Source organism: Gouania willdenowi, chromosome 13 (assembly GCF_900634775.1).
Source record: "Gouania willdenowi chromosome 13, fGouWil2.1, whole genome shotgun sequence".
Lineage (NCBI taxonomy): Eukaryota > Metazoa > Chordata > Actinopteri > Blenniiformes > Gobiesocidae > Gouania > Gouania willdenowi.
Genome location: NC_041056.1, coordinates 27,827,859 through 27,850,803, shown reverse-complemented (window position 1 = coordinate 27,850,803; position 22,945 = coordinate 27,827,859). Strand labels below are relative to the sequence as shown.

Sequence of the window (22,945 nt, the reverse complement as noted above, 5' to 3'; positions counted from 1 at the left end):
GAGCCTCCCTCCTGGCGCCTCCCCTCAATAATAGTTAAAGATTTACACCTGGCTTCTACTTCTTCTTCTTCTTTTTTAAGCAGTGTAGACACTACAAGGCGTAATACTGCCCTCCACTGGTCAGCAGAGGTGTAAAGAGTGCTGATATACAGTATACTACTCAAGTAGCAGTACTGTTACTTGGAAAATTGAAATCGTACTTAAGTACAAGTAATTCATACATAAAATACTCAAGTCCAAGTCAAAAATAGTATTAGAAGTAAAAGTTACTAGTTACTTTCTCCCGCCCATGTCAATTTTTGGTAATAAATCTTGCCACGGTTCCCTTGCATACAGTAAACATCTCATGTATAAACTTGAAAAGGAAGAGACCAAATCTTGCACAATTGGAACCTAATTTATTTTTCACAAAGGTATCTGTATACAATAAAAGCTTTGTCAAGATGTACAATTCCTTTTTAAATAAAATAACAACAATTAATTTAATTGGGAAAAAAAAATGTATCAGGCTCTAAGTATAACTACATTATGAACTCTAAAACTGAGAAAATAACCAGCATTCAATGCTGTTTTGGCGCCGTATGTTACGTTTAATCTGATTGGTCAGCTATGATGAAACTTACAGTTTTTCTCAATTGCTAAAACACTAAACCCTATTGTCTGAACCAAATGCTCAGTTGCCTGAACCCACTGATTGAAACAATCACTCTTTTGGCAAAACCATAAACACTTTTCACCTGTTTAGACACAACTTGCCAACACATTTTCATTGTGATGCACCCGTACTGCATAATGGTGAGCACAGGTGACAAAAGTCAAACACAATTAAAGCACTGGTGTCACCACTTGAACACAACAACTCAAAACTGATCACACTTGTGGCTATTGATGTAAGGGAAGAGCACTGGTTTGTGAGGCCCTACAATGGATAGAAATCTGAGAGGAAGAGTTCGTGTGAGAGGAGGGCGAGGTGGTCAGCGAAGACAAAGAACAGTAATATCTGATGAAATCAGAGCTACTGTGATTGACCATGTTCTTGTCCATGGTATGAGCATGAGGGAGGCTGGACAAAGGGTACAACCAAACATCAGTAGATTCACTGTGTCCACCATAATCCGAAGATTTAGAGACGAGAACAGGTAATTACCTTTTTTTTTTTTACATTATAGTACAGTATGTAAACGTTGACAGCAATTACTGTATGACATACTATAGAGCTGGTAAGTCCCGCCCATCCGTAAAACCCCACTGGACCTCTAGATTGAAAAACGTCAATCTGGCAAGCCTGGATACGGCATGCCAGGGGTTTTTTTCCCCCGTTGCCTGGCCAGACAAAATGTGGCCTGTGATGTGGATGAAGTCCTGTGGCCTGACCCAGTACGGAGACATGATGCTGTGGCTGAGTAATGCATATTTTTGTACTTTTTTACATGGGCTTACTGTACACAAGTGGCAACTGCATAAGATACGTGTAAATGCATAAGATTTCTGTTTTGTCTTTTTGTACAAGTGCTATGCACAGGTTCTTTGTTTTGCAACATGCATTTAGCCTACAGTGAATAAACATTTATTTCTCCAGTTTCATGTCCTGAGCATTGTGTTTTCTATTTTTCTACATAGTGTTTAGTGACTGTTCAGTAGTGTTTTTAATTCTGATTGACTTGGGGCATGATTTGACAACACAGTTCAGTTTTGAGCACAGATTGAACTGTTTTGAGGTGAAAGTTTGGTTTTGCAAGAAGAGTCTGACGTTTTGTGAATATAGCTTGGAAATTGTGTTTTGTGTTCACAGTTTAGAGAAAAGGAGAGCAGGTTTCAAGAAATGTGTCTTAGCAATTGAGAAAAACTGTATTAGATTGTTGTCTGACCATTTCATTTTTTTTCTAGTTTCAAAAAATCTGTTGATCATTTTAAAACAAAAAAATAAGAATTTACTCAGTAACAGTTGGTTGTAGATAAGTAATGAATGACTTTCCTTTTTAAAAAATGTACTTAAGTACAAGTGAAATTATTGATTCCAGAAGAAGTTCCCATTAAAGCGACTCAATTACAGTAATGTGAGTACTTGAGTACTTGTAATCCATTACTTTGATCTCTTTTGTTCTCTTGCTTGACCAAATCTTTATATAATTGTGATACAGCCTTGGATATCATTTGATAGTTCTCATTTCATACTCAAGTAGTACCTACTCCACAAAACAAGTTTGGATGAACTACGGCCGGGCCCACAGAACGTCTCCGCACCGAATAGCACATACCAGATTCCCAAGAATTTAGTCAAGTGACTCGGTTCCACCGAGTAAAAAAAACAGGGTCCCCTGGGGCCCCCGTGCCACATACGGAGTAATGGGCCCCATTCATGTATTGATATATGTCAATGATTTGGTACCATCAACCTTTGAATCAATATATGACATGACTATGTTCCCATAAATTTGGAAATTTTGCACTCAGAGCATCATTTATTTATACATCATTTATTTATAGAGTATTCATACCAAACTGCATTTCGATCTAACGAGAACTAACAGAGGAGTAGTAATTTGAAAAATGGGGCCCCTGTCACCCCCGTCACACGTACGGGGTAATGGGCCACATTTGTATATTGGTATGTGCCAATGATTATTTGAATATTTGACTGGCAAATAAATACATTTTTTTTCTTTTGGGGTCCCAACTCGAAAATCTGGCTCCAAGTGTCAATGCGTACACATCCATAGATTATAGCTACCAAATTTCAGCCCGATCCATTCACAAATAACAGAGGAGTAGTGATTTTAACAAGTATACACAAGAAGAAGAAAAAGAAGAAGAACAACAACAACAACAACAAAGTGAGTGGCATTTTGAGTCTGGTAACACTACCTAAAAACATTGTAGTTGAAACCAGCATTCCCAATAGGATACTTGGAAAAGAGATCTTTTTGTCACAGCTTCTAAAATTGCTCCAAAACAGGTCTATTTCATTACCATTCTGTAGCTGTAATATAACCTTAATATAGTAACAAAAAATTATTCCCATCTTCAAAACTACCTAAAAACATTCCGTCTACAAATATAATGTTTATTTTCAGTGGCTGTGATGAAAGGAACTCATGCCAGATACTTTTGTAGCAATATATGATGTTTCTAGTATTGACATTCGTTGCTGAAATGCAACTTTCATTGGTGAAGATATTTGGCAAAGCTGCTGATGAAACCACTGGGCATTCACTGGGGACTCTTCTAATATTTTCTCTCAATTCAAGATAAAAAGTTATAGTTTTCAGGGAGATACAAACAATCATAGAACTCTTTCATAGAATGCATTCTATACATCAATGAATATATACATTTAAATATTTGGAAATCAGATTAATCATCACAATATCAGGATTTTTTGGGGAAATTGACTTTTTCAGCACTGCGCTCTTTAATGTGTTTTCAATCATTTGTATGTTACTGTGATACGTTGTGGTTCATTTACCCATTCACACACAAATAGTGACAAAACTACATGCAAAGCTACAGGATAAATGTGGTATCTGTTCTGCCACCATTTTATTTATAGTCATTTAATTAAAAACAAACACAAAAAAACAATACAAATTTGTTTTTTAAAGGGTTTATTCCCAGAAGTAAACTGATTCTTGTTTGATTGTCATTTCAATCTATTATTTGATAAATCATCATTTTAATGTTTCGAACACATTTTTTCCCAGATACAAAACCTACCTACCGGTAATTATCCCCATCAAATCCAAAAACAAATCTTGTGTAATCCTGCATCTGAAAACATATTTCTAGATTATCTCCCTGCCATAAAAAAAATGTCTCCAGCATTGTATCAAAAAAAAAAAAAAAATCAAATGTTTCTTTTAAAATCGAGATCATCTCATCATTGGTAAGGCTTGGGGCCTTTAAGCAGGTCACTTGAGGTAAGGTGGGAGGTGGTGCGGGGTGCTGCCTCCCCGTATCTCCTTGATGGGCTTCCCATCAGTTTTTCCATTGGGCTGGGAGGTCTGCGCACGAATGATCTGTCCCCCATAGACAGCGTGGAGCTATGGACAGTGTCTGGGTTAGATTGAGATGTTACCGAGAGAGATGGAGAACCAGAGTACGGCGAATTACCAGGGATGAAAGACGCTGTACTAGGCGTCAAAGTTTGAGTAGTGGAGGGGAGAAAGCTAGTACTGGGTGTGTAAGTATAGGAGGTACTGGAAGAATAGGGTGAAGTTGTGGAGGAGCGATATTGAGTACTGGGTGTGAAAGAAGAAGTACTGGAAGTGAACGACGGAGTAGTGGATGAGAAAGGTGAAGTAGTGGAGGAGAGGAATTGAGTGCTGGAGGTGAAAGACGAAGTACTGGGAGAGAAAGTCTTTGTGCCTGATGAAAGAGATGGAGTAATGGAAGAGAAAGTGGGAGAAAAGGATGGAGTCGTTGAAGAGAAAGAAGAAGTAGTGGAGGACAAGGATGAAGTGGTTAAAGAGAAAGTGGGAGTAGTGGAAGGTGTAGTAGTTGAGGAGAGAGATGAAGCGCTCTGAGGATCTTGCTTTATGACAAGTTTGGAGGGAAGTGGGTGGATGGGAACCAGAGGAGATTCTACAGGCTTTGAGCTCTTGCTGCCGCTGGCAGAAAGGACAACGCCACCACCACCACTTCCACCTGTGCCTGAAACTGGACTTTTCGGTTCCTTGCTTGCCACGTTTTCAGAGCTGTCCTGGAACAAAACCAGCACCGCCCTTACATGTGAAGAATACTATTCATGAGAAACAGGCAGAGTGAAAAAAACAATTGTATCGAGTGCAAACTTACAAGCTTCCTGTCCTTTTCAGTTTCACCTCCAGATTCACCTGAGCCCTGAAGGAAAAGGAGATTCAGGCTGTTTGAAATCACATACTAACATACATACTACTCATACCTAAGTCTGACGTCAAAATTAGTATGTAGTACATCCGGGTATGTATAGACATTTTTGAAGGGTGTACGGTGGGCACTAAGGTTGGGGTCAATTACATTTGCCATTTACAATTCCGTTTTCAATTATCCATGTCCAATTGCAATTCAATTCAGATTACAGCTACTAGCCATTTTTTTTCCAATTGAAGTTCAATTACAATGAATTACTGAGCCTGAAATACATAACCTAATAAAAGTTCAATTCAATTCAACTTTATTTATATAGCGCCAATTACAACAAAAGTCATCTCAAAGAGCTTTCAAAATATGAAACTCTTAATAAAAAGGAAAAAACCCAACAAATCCAGTTAACCGTCCTCTTGTGTTAGCTTTCTGTTAACATCCCTTACCATAACGGGTCCTAAATCAGCTGTAAAATATAGTAAAAACCTTGTTACTTTGTTAGGCCTCCTAATCAATGAAAACACGTTTTTTTTTTTTTTTTTTTTTAAATGGTCAAACGTAAGAAAACTTGATATGAAACATATTTTGATAATTTTTAACTACATATGCATAGAACAGTACATAGAACTGTAACCTAGTTGCCCAGTTTTGTGTTAAATTATAATTGACAATTTTTAGAGAATTTTCATGACAATTACAATTATGATTTACCCCAACCCTGGTGGGCACACTAGTCATACTCAACAGCCACATGATGCATTGCAAGCGGAATGTAAAAATCAGCCTGTAACGGGCTTCAAGCTAAAAGTCAAACATTCTCTTTTCAAAATAAAAGCATCTCTTCTTGTCTTCCATTAGTTTTTAATGCTTTTGTAAAGAGGGCTCTTGTTTTGAAGATAACCGGAAGTTTAGTCAGTAGCACAATGGCAGGTCTCCGAAATGTCGGAATCAAATATGTTTTTCGCGAGTTTTATAGATTAAATTACCACATGTTGATATTCTACTTTGTCACTTTCTCGCCAAAGAATAATACGTTGTTGACAAAATACTTGGGGGATATTTTGGCCTCTGGAACAATGTTTTTAGGATCATTCTTGGCTAAATTGTGAGACAAATGGCCCGTGGCCCTTGCTAATTTCCGACATGGGAATTTATTGTTTCTATCATGGGATGAGGTATTCTTACCGGTAAGAATATTTCTGATGATATATTGTCAACAATAACATATCACACATTCTTAGTAGACAGTACAGTATATAGTCATTGAGTGTGTAGTGTATAGTACTTTAGTGTGCAAGTTCGAACACAACCTCAGTGAAATCTATTCCACATAGTACAGGTATATATCGACAAAGATTTTTCACCTCTGATGTTTTCTTCTCTTTATTTTCCTTGTCACTGCCACTTTTAGACGAGCTCCCACTCCCATCCTGCTCCACAAAAAAGGGAGGAAAAAAGCACAGGTCACAATGCATTATCCATGTCTTGTAAAACCAGCTTGAACACATGTTTTGCTTTTAGCAGCCATTAAACTATACCTTCTTTTTCTTCTTCTTCTTGTCATCATCACTGCCAGAAGATTCTGAGTCCTAGAACATTATTATCATGATTGTTATGAGGTCCTGCAGGTGTTCATTCATGCATAAACGGTAATGTATTGTAAATATATCTCAAAAAGGGACTACTTTTTTCTTATCCTTCTTTTTCTTCTTCTTCTTGTCCTTTTTCTTCTTCTTCTTTTTCTTGCCATCATCACTAGACGAATCACTGGAGGAGTCAGAAGAAGAAGAATCCTGCCAAACAATACCCACAAAAGAAGTGAAAATACATAATTATACATAATTTATAATTATATCTATTTTTTACCTTCTTTTTCTTCTTCTTCTTCTTCTTGTCCTTTTTCTTCTTCTTCTTTTTCTTGCCATCATCACTAGACGAATCACTGGAGGAGTCAGAAGAAGAAGAATCCTGCCAAAAAATACCCAGAAAATAAGTGAAAATACACAGTTATACATCATTTATAGTTTTATATACTGTATATATATATATATATATATTTATTTTTTTTTTTTACCTTCTTTTTCTTCTTCTTTTTCTGCTTTTTCTTCTTCTTTTTCTTCTTATCATCATCACTAGAAGAGTCACTGGAGGAGCTGGAAGAAGAATCCTGAGACAGCAAAGATCGACTATGTCAAATGACCTTTTGAAAAATTTTAAAAATCCACCAAAGTAACAAACCTTTTTCTTTTTCTTCTTCTTTTCTTTTTTCTTCTTCTTTTTCTTCTTGTCATCATCACTAGAGGACTCACTGGAGGAATCAGAAGAGGACGAATCCTAGAATGGAAGAACATGTCGTTAAAAATAAATCGGCAACATCTACCAAATGACAACTTGTTCGAAAAAGATTCATTCCCACCTTTTTCTTTTTCTTGTCTTTCTTCTTCTTCTTCTTCTTCTTCTTCTTCTTTTTGTCATCGTCACTGGAAGAGTCAGAGTCAGAAGAAGAAGAAGAAGATTCCTATATAGAAAAGGGAGAAAAAAAAGTTTGGAAAAACTCTACACTCAAAAAACTGTTTTGAGAAATGTTCCCTGCACCTTTTTCTTTTTCTTCTTCTTCTTTTTGTCATCATCACTGGAAGAGTCAGAAGAAGAAGAATCCTAGTGGAGAAAGGATTAAATTACATCATTATTATTATTTATTAGAACACAGGTTATTATGATTTTATTCTACCTTTTTCTTTTTCTTGTCTTTCTTCTTCTTCTTCTTTTTCTTCTTTTTGTCATCATCACTGGAAGAGTCACTTGAGGAGTCAGAAGAACTGTCCTGAGAAGACAAAAAGGGACAACATGAGGTCCATTCACAAAAGTTAGAGGAAGTCACACACTTGTAACATGCTGGTTAATTATTGAAAGTATCTATTTGTATGGTTGCCGTACGGACAACCCTCGGTGCTATTGGCACAGTTACTGAAATACACGTATATTGCAACAACTTTTAGGGTTAAGGTTAGGGTTAGGTTATTGGTGTTAGGTTATAACACCAATAAGTACCAGCTAAATGGTGTTCATACCTTCTTTTTTTTCTTCTTCTTCTTGTCTTTCTTCTTCTTCTTTTTCTTCTGAGGGATCACAGCGGTTAACGTAAAGTGTGCAGCGTCTATTTACAAAGCAGTTAGAAGGAAGTCATCTCACCTTGTCATCATCACTATCAGAGGAAGACGAGGAGCTATCCTCAGACGAGCTGTCCTTCTAGAAAAACACTCAATTAGGCCTAACTTTGGTAATTGAAAGCTAGATTTTTAAAAGTCATAGTAAACTGGATAAACAGAATACATCTGATTTACCTTCTTCTTCTTTTTCTTTTTCTTCTTTTTCTTTTTCTTCTTGTCATCTTCACTATCAGAAGAGGAAGAGGATGAAGAAGAGCTGGAGTCCTATAAAGAAGGGCAGGGAACACTTTGTCAATCAAATGTGGTGAAGATCCATGGAAAAATGTACAAATATTAAAAAATAAAGAAGTCAATATATGGATTTTGTCAAGTTTTAACTGGTACTTTAAACAAAATAGACATTAGGGATGTTTTGAAATACAGAGGTACATTTATTGGAGGAAAAGAAGGAAGAATAGTCTAAACTATTAAGAGACTGAGATGAGCATGCTTTAAAGTTAGCGTTATATTTATGCAACAGAAACAGTACAGCCCACTAAATCACAAACCTTTTTCTTATCCTTTTTCTTCTTCTTCTTCTTCTTTTTCTCATCTTCACTGTCAGAGCAGGAACCATCAGAGCCAGAGTCCTGAGGTTTTAACCAGGCACACAAAGTTACGTTTAAACACTTCAGTTGTTATTAGTTGATCATTATCTGAGTTATCAGGACTTGAAAGTAGTGACCAACCCAGCCCTGACCAGACGATTGGAGGATTACCTTCTTTTTCTTCTTCTTCTTCAGCTTCTTCTTTCTCTCCTTTTCCTCTCCTTCTTCTCCCTCATCATCACTCATGTGGCCATCCTCCTTTTCTTCTTCACTGTATTCCTGAGCCAGTGCTGCTGTTTGGTGTCATCATGGTTACAACCAACAGTGAAAAATGTCCTAACCTCAATAACAGACAGAATGGAGCTCATACCAGTATCTGGACATGACACTTTTCCCTCTTCTGCTGCTTTAAGATCGCTGGATTTGACCTGTTGGGCCAAAGAAAAGGACATTTACAAAAAAAAGTACAATAAATACTGTATTTATTATCATAGAACAAGATTTGATTACCTTGCTACATTCTCCACTTTGCAGTTTCTCCCCATCTGCACAGGGTTCAGTGGGTTCACCTTCTGCAGAAATGATCCAAAAACTGCATCAATTTTATTAAAACTTTTGTTTTACCACAACAATAATTGTCATTTCATTTATGCTACAGCCTCTATCTTTCACACAGTATTTATACTAATTTCATTATTTAATTTACCTCCTCTTCCTAGGTTATATTTTAATTGGCATTTGTTTGAATTTTGACAATTTTTTAACCAAAGATAGACCTCACGCCATGGAAGAGAATCAGGATCAATATACTGATTTTGGATCAGCTTGAAAAATAAAAATAAAATTCACATCATCTGTGAAATTTTAAAAATTCATATCACTGTTTGTAATTGACCAAACTTAATGAAATTTGACTCAGTTATGTCTGGTTAATTCCTCAATTACCACATTAATATTGAGTTGTGATTGATCATGATACTATGATCAGGATCACTGATCCAGGCACTTGGTGGAGGTTTGCGCTTTCTGAGTGCTGTTGCTTGAACTTGTTTTAACTCTTTTTTCCCCATTATAACAATGCCAACCAATCACATGAATACATGTTAGATAAGAATTCTAAAGCTGAATGATGAAACTTTGTTCCTAACTCACGTAAAAAACATTTTTGGAGTCACTTTTAACAACTTTTAGCCGAAAAATACACATAATATCCATTTAAGGGTGGGCATCAGCATGCTCATATCATGTTGATGTCAGGTCAGGACTGCTCTTAGTATTTCCACTCCCATAGCAAGTCTATGGTGAAAAAGCAATTTAATCTGATGTTTTAGTGCCTAATTACGTGTCATCCAGTTCATTGAATGTTATGAAGTTATATTGCTGAGAAAAACAGAAACATTACTGTAAATGGATTTCGATGCATGTCAAACTTTGAAAATTCCGGTGGGTGCAGCATTTGGATGTCACTGTCAGCCATTTTACTACATATCCACACGGGTTCCAGCTGAAGACGCCTTAAAACAGGTACGTCTACTCCACAAGCGTGCGTCAAAGTAAAAGTCACATAAAATAGTTGAGCTGCTTTTGTAATTTTGGGTTGAGTGTGCCTTTAAGTAATGATTCACCTGCAGTTGACAGCTTAGCACCCTCTTTCTGTTCTTCATCCTGTTCAAAATCACACAAAAGAACAAATGAATGCTTTAATGCTTGATAGTGAAGAAGCTCATTTTAAAAAAAAAAAAAAAAAGATGTTGACTGGATTGACACTCGCTTACATCTTTGCCTTCTTTACACACCTCACCTTTAATCCTAAAGTTACCACTGAGCACTGTGTGATTCCTATTTGCTTTTTTAAGCTGGGTGATTATTAAAGGAAAGTGAGTGAGCTGTCATTCTTTCCATGCCATTCCTCAGCAGGCTCTGACAGGCAGAGACACTAAAACCTGTATTACCATTGAGGAGTATCACTAAAGAATTTGTTTTTGTTTGCCGCACATTTTCTTCTTCTAAATACTTTCACCTACAAAACCACAACCTGTAAAGGAAAGACAAGCTTCAGCATTATTAAGGGATTCAGTTTCTAATTGTACCTTTTTCTTCTCTTTCTTCTTCTTCTTCTTCTTCTTTTCTTTGTCACTATCAGAAGCAGACGATGAGCCAGACTCCTGAACGATCAATAATAATAATAATAACAAGGTTATTCATAATCATCCATTTATATTAGACATGATATAAAATTATGGCAGTTGTTAACCTTTTTCTTGTCTTTATTTTTCTTCTTCTTCTTATCTTTCTTTTTCTTCTTCTTTTTCTTCTTATCGTCACTATCAGAACCAGAGGATGAAGAAGAAGAAGAAGAGGAGGAGGAGGAGCAACTCTCAGAGGAAGAGGAGCTGGAGTCCTGCAGACAAATAAAAAAATAAAATAAAAATCTGTTTATAATCAAGTTTGTTTGAATCATTGCTGTGTTTACACACCTTCTTCTTTTTCTTCTTTTTATCTTTCTTCTTTTTCTTCTTCTTCTTCTTCTTGTCATCTTCACTGTCAGAGGAGGAACTGTCGGATGAGGAAGAGGAAGAATCCTGGAGGATACCAATATTATTATCACCATTAGAAATGCTGGTAGCACTTGTAAAATAACTGGTTATTTTGTAAGTCTAGGATATGAAAGACAACAATAGGCGAGCAATATCAATAAAAAAATATATATAGTTGTTTTAAAAAAAAGTGTATGATGGATAATGTCATATGTAGAGCAGGTACAAGTGTTTTATAAAAAGGATTTTCAGGGCTTTTTCAGGAGATTTACTTTGAAATTTACTTTAGATAGAGATTGAAGTAAATTTCAAAGTAAATTTCCTGAAAAAAGTTGCCTGAACAAATGGAACCTTAACATATTATTTCAAAAAAGAAGAGAAAAATAAACTTGCTAGATTATATTGCTCGTATAAATTTGGAGGTCTAAATAAACAAAGCTTTATTTTTATTTCTTTATATATATATATATATATATATATATATATATATAAAATAAAAAAAAACCTTGCTTTTATTTGACTTTAACTATATATTTTTTCATTTCCGATATGATACCGATATTGCAGCCTTGCATATCGGCCGATACCATTATTGATCCGATATCAGCATGAATCATACATACTTTTATTAGTTTTTTTTTCTTTCTTTAATAAAACAATAATATTTACTTATTTTGTAGTGTGGAATGTTAGAAAAGGCTTGATCAAACAGAGAACAATAATCAGCAACAGTATGAATAAGAAAAACTGACCCATTCATCATTACTAATTGGTTACATATATTTTAACCTTCAACATAATATCTACAGTACTATACAATTGAAGAAAATAAATTAAAAATGAATTTAAAAAAAAAAATCAAAAACAATTCGGAAATTTGAATCCGATATCCTATATTCGTTTTCAGGCCAATATCGGCCTGATATTCGATATCGATATCGGATCGGGACACCCCTAGATGTTTGTTGACAACTTGGTGAAATTAATGAAATTACTGCAGGAAGAATGTAGGTGCTAGTTGCTTATACGTTCTGGTTCACCGAAAAATTAGAGGTGTGACTGCTTTTGGACATTACAAAAAATATATATTTCATAATATATAAATTGAGATATCATCCCTCCTCTACTCTTTGGTTTTTTAATACATCCCATCTGTCACATCAGCTTTTTGTCCCTCATTGTAACATGCAGAAACAATTCAATCTTTAGAAATCAAGTAGTTCCTTATAAAATAGAACAATCTTTATTTTTGCCGTGAACATTTCTATCCAAAAAATACACATTACACAACAAATTGTAAAGCCCTGGGTTAATTTTGAACTGAAAACGCTAAAAGAAAAAGGACATTTCATGATTGGTGTGAGACACTAGTTGTTGGTGTGTTTGTCTATGAAGTAGAGGTCGACCGATACGGCAATTTCAGATGCCGATACTGATTTTTTTTTTAAATTCGGCCGATGGCCGATGTCTAAAGCCGTTTTTGGAACCCGATATTTGAGGCCTATATACTTTTTTTTAAAGCTCATTGATTATGAAAGACAATTGAAACACTGAAATGATATAATATTAGAAATTAGATTAAATACGCCAATAGAACTCTTAACATTTATTGAACTTTAAATATAAAACAAAAATCCGGATCCTATTAAAAATATAATCGGATAAGGATATTTGATGAGACAACATAAAAAAAGGATATTTGATCAGGCACTATTATATTATATCCTTATCTTATTATATTGGCTTTTTTTGTAAGCCTATTGGCTTCTACCTCTCCCATGCACATGCTATTATTATTATTATTATTATTATTATTATTATTATCATTATTATTATTATTATTATTATTATTATTAATAATTTTTTTGTTGTATATTCATACATGTTCTTTTTTCCTTTAATGGCTACTCTAAAGTGCTAAAAAAAAATACAAACAAAAGAAAAAATTGAAAAAAGTCCATATATCAGCCCGATATAGCACACACGCTTTCTGCTGAATCATCAAATCCTTCCTACTCTACCTCTAACCACTTTCTACAACGCTCCGTCCACCTCCAACAAAAAAAGAATCATTAAGATTCAAAATACTCCTATAAACAACAGTTCTAATGAGAGACAATTCCTACCTTCTTCTTTTTCTTCTTCTTCTTCTTTTTATCCTTCTTCTTCTTCTTCTTCTTCTTCTTCTTGTCATCCTCACTGTCAGAGGAAGAATCAGATGAGGAAGAGGAGGAGGAGGAAGAATCCTGTGAAGAAAAAAAAAATCCATTTGCTTTGGTTCCACTGTAATAAATAACAGACTGGCTCATTCAGCTAAAAAATAACACAAACCTTCTTCTTTTTCTTCTTCTTCTTCTTGTCCTTCTTCTTCTTTTTCTTCTTGTCGTTCTCTTCATCTGATGAGCTGTCCTCCTAAAAAACCCAAACAGAGATAGTAAAGCAGAGTACGAGTGCAGCGTGTTTCAGTGTAAATGATTAATGCACTGGCTTCTTACTGCATTTATCTTCTGACCGTTTGTTAGCTGCTCCTCCAGCTGCCCATCAGCTCCTGGAAACATACAGGACATTAAAAACATCAAATAATTACATATAATCAAATATTTTGACACCAGGGACATTTTGTAAAACAAAAAAAAAAAAAAAACTTTGTTGCAATGGCTCCCGTTTTTACTTTTTCATTAAATCACAAGCATCAGAAGAAAATCGTAAACTTTGACGTCAGATCTTAAAGATAATTATTTATTATTGTTTTTCATTATCTATAGCAGTGGTGCCCAAACAGGGGTACATGTAACCCTAGGGGTACACGAGCACATTGCAGGGGGCACTCCGAAAAATTTAACAATTAATTAAAAAATATTATTGGGAAATGTTCTGAGTTCCTTTTGAGGCTATTTTTGGACAAATTCACCACAAAATAAAAGTACTATTGCTCAATAAAATACTACATTTTCTTGTAATTTATTGAAACAGGATTTTTTTATGCTGTACAGCAGTGGTTCCCAAACTCTTCCGTCCCGTACCCCTTCAGACATTTAACTTGAAGCCATGTACCCACTACTCCTGCACACTTCAAAAACATAATAATGTAATGCAGAGTTTTTCAACTTTGGGGTCACAACCCAATGTGGGGTCAAATGGAATTCAAATTGGGTCCCCTGAAATGTCTAATAAACAAAAATGTATTTTTCAAAAGTTTATTCTATACTTTCACTTTCTCAAATATAAATCTAGTTAAAATAAAATGCAGCATGAAAATATCTGAGCTGGTGGATATTGTAGGAATCAGAACAGTATCATAATTTTTCACGAATGCACATGCTTTGTTTTGCAGTTGTATTTCAGATTCACAAATGCACACAATCTGTTTCTCAAATATATGTTTTATGCAAACTTGTAATATAAATTCTGAAACGCACACGCTCTACTTCACAAATATTATTTTGAGGCACACATGTCATATAAATCCACAGATAACGCAAATTGCTGAATGTGCATTTACAAACTGCTTCCGTGCTGTGAAACCTCTTTTACACTTTTAAACCAATTGCAGAGCTACTGATATGTGTGCGCATACGCAGTGTTCAAACAAGAGTGTGGAGAAAATGTAAGAAGCCATATGATTGGCTGAAAGCAAACACACCTGATTAACTGATGAATGTGTCAATCAATTTTATTGGCCAATGGTGACGTTCGTTGACCTGCAACGTCAGGGCAGTCTCACAATTCACCGCACACGTTTCTCTCACAAATACAGGGGTTTCACAGCACAGAAGCTGTTTGTAAATGCACATTCAGCAATTTGCATTATCTGTGGATTTATATTACATGTGTGCCTCAAAATAATATTTGTGAAGTAAAGCGTGTGCATTTGAGAATTTATATTACAAGTTTGCATAAAATATATATTTGCAAAACAAAGCATGTGCATTTGTGAATCTGAAATACAACTACGAAACAAAGCATGTGCATTTGTGAAAAACCAAGAGTTCATTCATTATGATACTGTTCTGATTCCATAATCTTGTCACTTGTCACTAAATTAATCCTGGCAACAACAAACATTACTAAAAGCTAATTCTAGTCTCTGGAGACGCTAAAAATGTGTGATTTTAAAATGGTGTAAGACCCACAACCCATAATAGTTGGGAACCAATGATGAAATGTCACATACAGTGAAGCCCTACAGTAAAATGTGTCGATGAATTGTACATATCCTGTTGATCAATAATATATAAAAATAAAAAAAATAATAATAATCTGTAACTATGGGTAGTCTTAAATCGACTAATGTGTAATTTGTGGCAATGCAAGGAGGCTCCTGGCTGCTGCTACATTTATATTCTAGTTCACAAATTCAATTTTTATTCATGTACCCCCTTTGACAATTTCTGTACCCTACTTTGGGAACCGAGGCTGTAGAGGCCATTTTCTCACACTTCTGACAATAGAAGAAAATAATTAGCTTTATTTTTTTTACAAGAAGACCGTATTTACTTACTATTGTAGTAATCACATAAAAGTACATTGTATTTAAAAAAAACAAATTTAAATTATAGAAAAAAAAAAGATTGGGAACCATCGATATAGAGTAAAGACAAATGATGCAATTCAAGGCTAAGCCAAACCCACAGTCAGATACGCATACAATGCATAACAACATATTACATTATACTATGCTTTATTTATTCTATTATTATTTAATCTTCATACAAGAAAAAAAACATTTTTTTCCTTGAAATCGTTAAATAAAAACTAAACTAGTGTTTGCAAATGATGGCATATTAGATAAGAATGTTTGATGGAATCATTTGATTAACCTTGGTTAAAATAAATAAAAAATACTAAACATCTTAAAGATAAAAATCCTATTTGTCTCCTACCAGTGTGACATATGATGACATTGTTCCAGACATATTCTTTTCCATCACCTTTTTTCTTATCCTTTTTCTTTTTCTTTTTCTTTTCATCCTGTAAACAAAGGTACAAGCGTTAGTAGTAATACTGTCAAACAATCATCACACACGTTTTGCACAGGACAGGTATAGTCTAGGTTAATATAATGTAATAGATTACACTGTCACGGGATCGTGACAACAGTGATAAAGAAGGGGTTTGAACAAACATCTGCAGCACAGCTGTGAAGCTAAAGTGAAAATAAGCCTCTGACATCCTGGAATGCAGCTTGTGGGGCGTGGTCACATCAAAGAGAATTATCTGACTTTGATTACCGTCAATCACTCTGTAGGACGTGTGAACTTTGCACACTCTCACACTGAAGGGGTGTGTTCTTGGTAGGGAGACGCTGCACGCCATTATATAATTACTGTGCTTAAGTCCAAACAGTAAAATGCTTTTCTGCAACCAGCAAAACATGTTAAAACCTTATATAAATAAGGTAAATCATGCACATATAAATCATGCATTTCTGTCTTAAAAAGATTCTTGTAGTGTTCACCTTTGACAGAATGTGCAGACAGAAAGAGAGAAAAAAAAACAAAAAACTTATATAAATATATAAATAAAATACAAAAAAATATTATTTTTTTATTTCAAATGATTAATTTAATTTTTTACACATTTTTTGTGGAACATTTGTTTAGTCGAATTATCACATAAAAGATTTTGATGAAAAAAGGTGAAATGGTCAAATTGTTTTTTTTGTGTGTATTTTATCTGTCCACCAACTGTCTGAGAATAATTAGTAAAAACGTCCACATTGGTTTATATTGTTCATGATCAGGTTTTGAGTTTAAATTAAACCCCAAAGCTGATTTTTCAATAGCACGATATTCACGCTGCACACAGCTTTAAAATGATTAAAAAAAAAAAAAAAAAAAATGATCATCACGTTGGATTCTACAGGAATTCAAAATGGGAGAACAAATGGTTGGTAACCTATTAAATTCCACATTTCAGGTCCGTAAAGGAAAAAAAAAACTATTCATTTAAGGGTCTTTAATTTTCATTGGTGTTCATGTGAACATGTACAGAACGCAATTACATACTCAAAGTCCCCATTAAACCCTTATATAAATATATAGACAAATTACATCATAAAAATATTGTAAAATATTTTATTTGTTTTAAATGATTCTTTTAACATATTTTTTGTGTAATAACTGGACCAAAATATAAACTCTATAGTCTTAGTTGAGTTATCACACAAAATATTTATCATGAATATGATAATAAATATTACTACTTGATGAAATGAGCTTTGTTTGTTTGGGACGTATTGGGTTTTGTGTTTGATGTATAGAAGCATGATCCTCTACCATTGTGTGTAAATCAGAAGCGTTACCTCACTGTCGCTCTCTGAAGAGCTGCTGTAGGAAGAGGAGGAGGAAGAGGAGGAGGAAGAGGAGGAGGAAGAAGATGACGATGACGAGCTGGAGTCCTGTGAAAAATAAAGATAAATATACAACAGTTAGTTCTGACCAAGTCATTGGACTGGACAACAGACTTTCCAACAGTGCAGATATACAACAACAACAACAGCACCAGGACTTTTTACGAATCGTATCACTCCGCTGTACACTGTGTGCTCTCCACTTGTGGAACTACTTTTGTTCACGGAGTCAAATGACAAACTAAGCATAATATCTAGTCACTTATGACTGTTAACTAATAAAATGTGCTTGTAGAGCTGTTGTATAAAAGCAATATCACACTTAAGGTTCTGCTGTTCTGCAATGGTGTGATTATTATCTACAGTACGGCAGGGGTTCTCAACCTTGGGGTCGCCTGATGCCTTTAAAAAACTAAGAATATATTTTCTTTAACAATTTGAGCCCATTTTTACCCTTTTTCTGCAACTACACCAAACCTGCCATATTGTAATATATTTTCATCACTTTTTCCTTGATGTATTTTTGCTCCTGTTAATGCATATTTGCAACATTGCTCCCATTTCTGCCCATTAATTCCACTTTGAAGATATTTTCAAACCCTTTTCCACCTAATGTTGCATAATTTGACCAATTATTGTCACTTTTAACCTCTTTTCACCATATTTCATGAATATTTTTGCCAAGTCAACCTAATTCATAATATGTTATGCCCAATATTTGCCAATTTAAACTAATTTTTCATCACATTAACATTCAGATAAATAAATAAATAAATGTGTTTATCACATATTAGTATAAATGGACCATCATTTTGCTGACTTTATGGATGGGCCCTAAAAAGCTCTCCTCTTTATTCTCCCTAATAGATGGTCCTGCCTCCACCTTCAGGTACAGTGGGGTCCCTGGTCTTTGGCACCTTTATTTTGGGGGTCAGAGGCTGATCTACTATGACCCAATCACAACAACGCTGATATTGCTTAAATCAGTGGTTCTCAAGTACCCTCTTTCTTTTATTTCTGAATCCAGGTACCCCCTTTGTCCGACTACAACATTTTGTTTAGAAAACCACCGGTATTTAAAGATACCTATAGAGCACAATGATGGAATGAACGAGTGATAGCATCATTTTATAGAATCTCATTCGGTAAATAAGTGGAAAGAAACAGTATTTCTAATTCATTTTGGATCATGTTTGAGCTCAGATTGTTTTAATTTTACTGCATTTTAGTTCAACTAGATTTATATTTCACAAAGTGAAAGTATAGAAATACAGTTTGAAGATTGTAAATAAATTAATAATAATTTGAAAAAGTAAAAAATGTATTTTAATTTTTTCTGAAATTTTAGGCGACCCTAGGGCCGGGCAAAAAAATCTAATCGATTTATCGAATTTGTCGATAAAAACCATTTTTATTTTGCAAATTTTAATTAAAAAAAAAAAAAATTCTTTCTTTTTTTTTTTTTTCTTTTTTTAATTTTTTCACTACAGTTTTTTCTGACTTTTTTGCGTTCCGTCCTTGTGGGTTACCGTAGCGCGATGTGAGCCATCCCCCTCTTTGTTTACATGTGTTTACCCATTGAGTAGGCTATGTGTGTGTCACAGGCATGTTTAATGTTTTATTCACACTATGCTTAGATGCTAAAAGAAGAGTTAATTTTTTTTTTTTAATTGTAATGTTAAATGTTAAAAAATATGTAGTTATCTGATTTCTTAATCAGAAAATTGACGCTACTGTGAAGTTGCTGTTACACACTGTTACAAGCTTGAAATTGTTGAATGAAAGAGACTCATTTACTTTTTTATTTTGGGACTGTTCTATGCACTTTAACTCTTGAGGACAATAACAGCAATAAAGTTGCACTTTTGACAATATATCTGACGTCTATGGAAGCCTCACAAAAAATTCTGAGAGAAAAAGTCATAATTATGAGTTAGTATAGTCACAATTATGAGATACTTTATCACATTTACAGCAGCTTGTTCATGTGGTGAGTAGCTGACGCTGAGAGACGCTATCGAAGACCTCTTTACAAATGATGACATACTATGTTTGCTTGCAAATTCACATGGAAATGTGCTGAGTAAACGAAAGGTTACTAAGGAAAAAGAGGCTCTGGTGTCGAAAGGATAAAACTGATGTGGCTGAAGTAGCACAGTTTATTGAACAACAAATGGAGACTTCTGGTCAGTGCCATGGGTGGATGTACCAAAAATGTTTATATCTCATAATTATGACTTTTTTTCTCATAATTATGACTTTCTTTCTCATACTTTCTCTGACCGTGGCTCAGGTGGTAGTGGGTCGTCTTCTGATTGAGAGGTTGGGGTTCAATCCCAGTACCTGACTATGTGTCGAAGTGTCCTTGGGCAAGACACTGAACCCTAAGTTGCTCCCAGTGGTCGACTAGTGCCTTGCATGGCAGTCCTGTCCCACTGGTGTGTGAATGTGAGAGTGATTGGGTGAATGAGCTGATATGTAAAGCGCTTTGAGACTGCTTCAGTGTGGTGATAAAGCGCTATATAAAATCAAGTCCATTTACCATTTACCAATTATGACTTTCTTTCTCATAATTATGACTTTCTTTCTCATACTTATGACTTTCTAACTCATAATTATGACTTTCTTTCTCATAATTATGACTTTCTAACTCATAATTATGACTTTCTAACTCATAATTATGACTTTCCTTGGTGGATTTTTTTTTTTGTTAGTGCCGGAAACGGGCTTCCATAGTTGTATGCCATCATTTTTAAGTGCATTGAAAAAAAATAAAAATTGATCTCCCAGCCCAAGGTGACCCTATTTAAACTCAAGGCGTTTTCACCCCAAGGTTGAAAAACACTGATTAAGTGGCTACGGAATAAATTTATTTCTATAGTTTTTATCATTTACAGTCATCAGTGGGACCAAGCTAACACTTTATTTGTTAATTTTCCTCTCTCTCTCTCTCTCTCTCTCTTTAATGAGTGAGTCACTAAACCGGTGAGGTTGGAGTTATGTCACAGAGGAGCTGGTGTAGCAGGGAGAGGCAATTTATGACTTTAGCAACACACACACACACACACACACACATAAAAAGACTACATCAATCAATCAACCAACCCTGGCCCTGCTGTGCACACAATCAGCAGTTATTAAACTCACCTGTGTGCCAACCAATCAGGGCTACACCCTGTATAACCAAAGGAGAGGCTGACAGTCATGTAGGAACATGATTCTGTCTGTCTGAAGAATAAAGCTGCACACAGTAACTTTTAAATGATACTAACTTTCTTCTTCTTCTTTGTTTTCTTCTTCACTTTCTTTTTCTTCTTCTTTTTAAGGTCGATGTCCTCGTCGTCACTGTCCGGGGAGCTATCGAATGAATATATCTCCTGATAGAAACAACAAAAACAACAAAAAGAGAAGCCATTTTTAGTAAAGCATTAATGTTTCTACTTAAACACTTTCTGTTCCTGTGTACAACGTTATGTGTATTTGTGTATTTATCCACCAAACTCACAGCCTCATCTTCAGCTACTTTAGTCTTTCCCGTCTTGTCTTCAACTACTGGTTCTGCTTCCTCAGCGAGGGACTGCAAACCACCAGGAGTGGTCCCCGCTGGCAGGGAGTCTGCTCCACCTGGACGTAGAAAACACACAGGAGTGACAGCATAAGATGAGGCATCGACAGGGCTGGGCGATGTGGACAAAAACTCCTATCTCAATATTTTGTTTCTCAAAGTGGTGATATATGATGTAAATCTCAATATTTTTAATACAAATGAAGTCTGACAAGAGAGCCACTTTTGGCTTTTTCTCCTATAAAGGACAGCACGTGTGAGTGAGTTCTGAAGTGTTGCTTGATTAGGAGAAAGTCTGGATTAGAACTAGCGCTGGGCAATATATCGACATTTAAAATATATCGAGATTTCAATTTTTCGTGATCTAGAAAATGACCATATCACTTTATATATACTGTATATATACCTTTTTTTTCAAAACTTGTTTTTATGTATACAATCACACAGTACAAATCACATCATAGTATTAAATATTATTCATAGAGAACAGTCAAACAGTGTCCTTTACAATGTTTCCATAATTCTGAGATATTTTTATTGCTTATTATATATTAAAATACTCGTTTTAGGAGTTAGTTGGATTTCTGAGTGCGTCCTAACCCAGACCTTCCCCTAAACAAGCCACACTACAGAACTCACACACACGTGCTGTCCCTAATAGGGGAAAAAGACAAACTTGGCACAGCTGTTTGTTTATAAATGTGCGGCATTTTTCATCAGCAAATTTGACCCAGAATTGTCTTTCTAGTAAGACTTTATTGAGGTAAAAATATTGAGATTTATATTGTAGATCGCCATTTTGAGAAAAAAAATATCGAGATGTGAGTTTTGGTAATGCTGTTCTGAGAAGTAGTGAAAGCAGCGACTCCCAAAAACAAGTGATTAAAAACAAAATAAGCTGCAAATATATATATCAATATGGGCGATATTGTTATTATGAATCTTGATATAAAGCCCAGCCCTAAACCAGCATTTTAATGTGTGTGTGTGTGTGTGTGTGTGTGTGTGTGTGTGTGTGTGTGTGTGTGTGTGTGTGTGTGTGTGTGTGTGTGTGTGTGTGTGTGTGTGTGTGTGTGTGTGTGTGTGAGTGAGTGAGTGAGAGAGAGAGTCATTTCTCTAAATGAACAGGAAGGTGAAACCATAAAGTACTAAAAAAAAAAAAACAGACATTTTGTTTTTTTTTTTTAAAGCAAATAAATCATGCATTCAGACTTGGTCACTTCCTGGTCATCTATGATGAACCTGGTGCAGCCAAAGGGCAGGTTAGAAATGTGCCACACCCCTCATCACATTAGACAGAAATGACTGTATTCTGTGTAATGTCATTTGTCAGATAACCATAAATACTACAGTATATATAACTTAGTAAAGATTTGGCAATTGTTGCTTTATAATCTGTCAAGTTTAAACTAAAAAATGATCAATTAAACTAAAATACAATAACAGAATTATCAAACCTTTTGAGATGGTGGACAACATAGGGTCCAGACTCCTCCAGTCCAGGAGAACAGAAGTTTTCTCAAAGACCAACCTGTAGAGTTCTACAACACAGTGTAGGTAGGTGTGTGTGTGTGTGTGTGTGTGTGGGTGGGTAAAGTAGGGCGTGGAACTCTGTCAGGTAGACCAAAAGCAAACACACTTCTCAATATGCCCTTTCAAAATAAATCGAATGTGGACAGAAAGGTGTCAACAGCTAAACCTCTGTGTGTCCTCTGATATTTTAGATTCACTTTGTTGATTGTAATGAAAAATTTGAAAACAGTTCTGATTGATTTTAATTTCCTTCTGACCTCTTCACACATGGATTTCTACAGTCTGCTTTATTGTGGAAGTATTCACTTCCTTTACCTATGGTGGTGATTATAGGTATTATTACCAGGGAAGTCAGGGTA

General features: G+C 35.1%; 1 protein-coding gene and 1 long non-coding RNA gene across 3 annotated transcripts; both read right to left on the bottom strand.

The window, feature by feature from the left end:
- Window positions 1-3,588: 3,588 nt before the first annotated feature.
- On the bottom strand, window positions 3,589-22,662 carry LOC114474753 (cylicin-2-like). 2 transcript variants are annotated; one of them, XM_028465258.1, is made up of 21 exons: window positions 22,511-22,662; window positions 20,994-21,112; window positions 20,761-20,865; window positions 17,441-17,536; window positions 16,020-16,107; window positions 13,632-13,684; window positions 13,468-13,548; window positions 13,359-13,382; window positions 11,077-11,178; window positions 10,854-11,000; window positions 10,690-10,764; window positions 10,225-10,264; window positions 9,110-9,171; window positions 8,970-9,027; window positions 8,771-8,892; window positions 6,709-6,810; window positions 6,528-6,635; window positions 6,381-6,431; window positions 6,207-6,272; window positions 4,795-4,839; window positions 3,589-4,699 (listed from the first exon to the last, which is right to left on the bottom strand). In XM_028465258.1, exons 1-21 carry the CDS (start codon window positions 22,530-22,532, stop codon window positions 3,878-3,880), a joined length of 2,388 nt encoding a protein of 795 aa, XP_028321059.1. In that variant the 5' UTR covers window positions 22,533-22,662; the 3' UTR covers window positions 3,589-3,877. The 2 variants fall into 2 exon arrangements, with proteins under 2 accessions (XP_028321059.1, XP_028321060.1); XM_028465259.1 differs by lacking the exon at window positions 13,359-13,382 and having other exon boundaries at window positions 11,077-11,181.
- On the bottom strand, window positions 7,469-7,666 carry LOC114474757 (uncharacterized). Its single transcript, XR_003675391.1, has 2 exons — window positions 7,574-7,666; window positions 7,469-7,500 (listed from the first exon to the last, which is right to left on the bottom strand). It is a non-coding gene; the product is annotated as an uncharacterized LOC114474757 (long non-coding RNA).
- Window positions 22,663-22,945: the final 283 nt, after the last annotated feature.

What these genes read in the sequence shown, in the direction of transcription:
- LOC114474753 (XM_028465258.1), bottom strand. Translation starts at nt 22,532, where the DNA reads ATGTTGTCCACCATCTCAAAAG. An exon ending in AAACAAAGAAGAAGAAGAAA is followed by an intron (nt 17,537 to 20,760) that starts GTTAGTATCATT and finishes TATTTTTCACAG; the next exon opens with GACTCCAGCTCGTCATCGTC. An exon ending in TGCTAAGCTGTCAACTGCAG is followed by an intron (nt 9,172 to 10,224) that starts GTGAATCATTAC and finishes TCATTTCTGCAG; the next exon opens with AAGGTGAACCCACTGAACCC.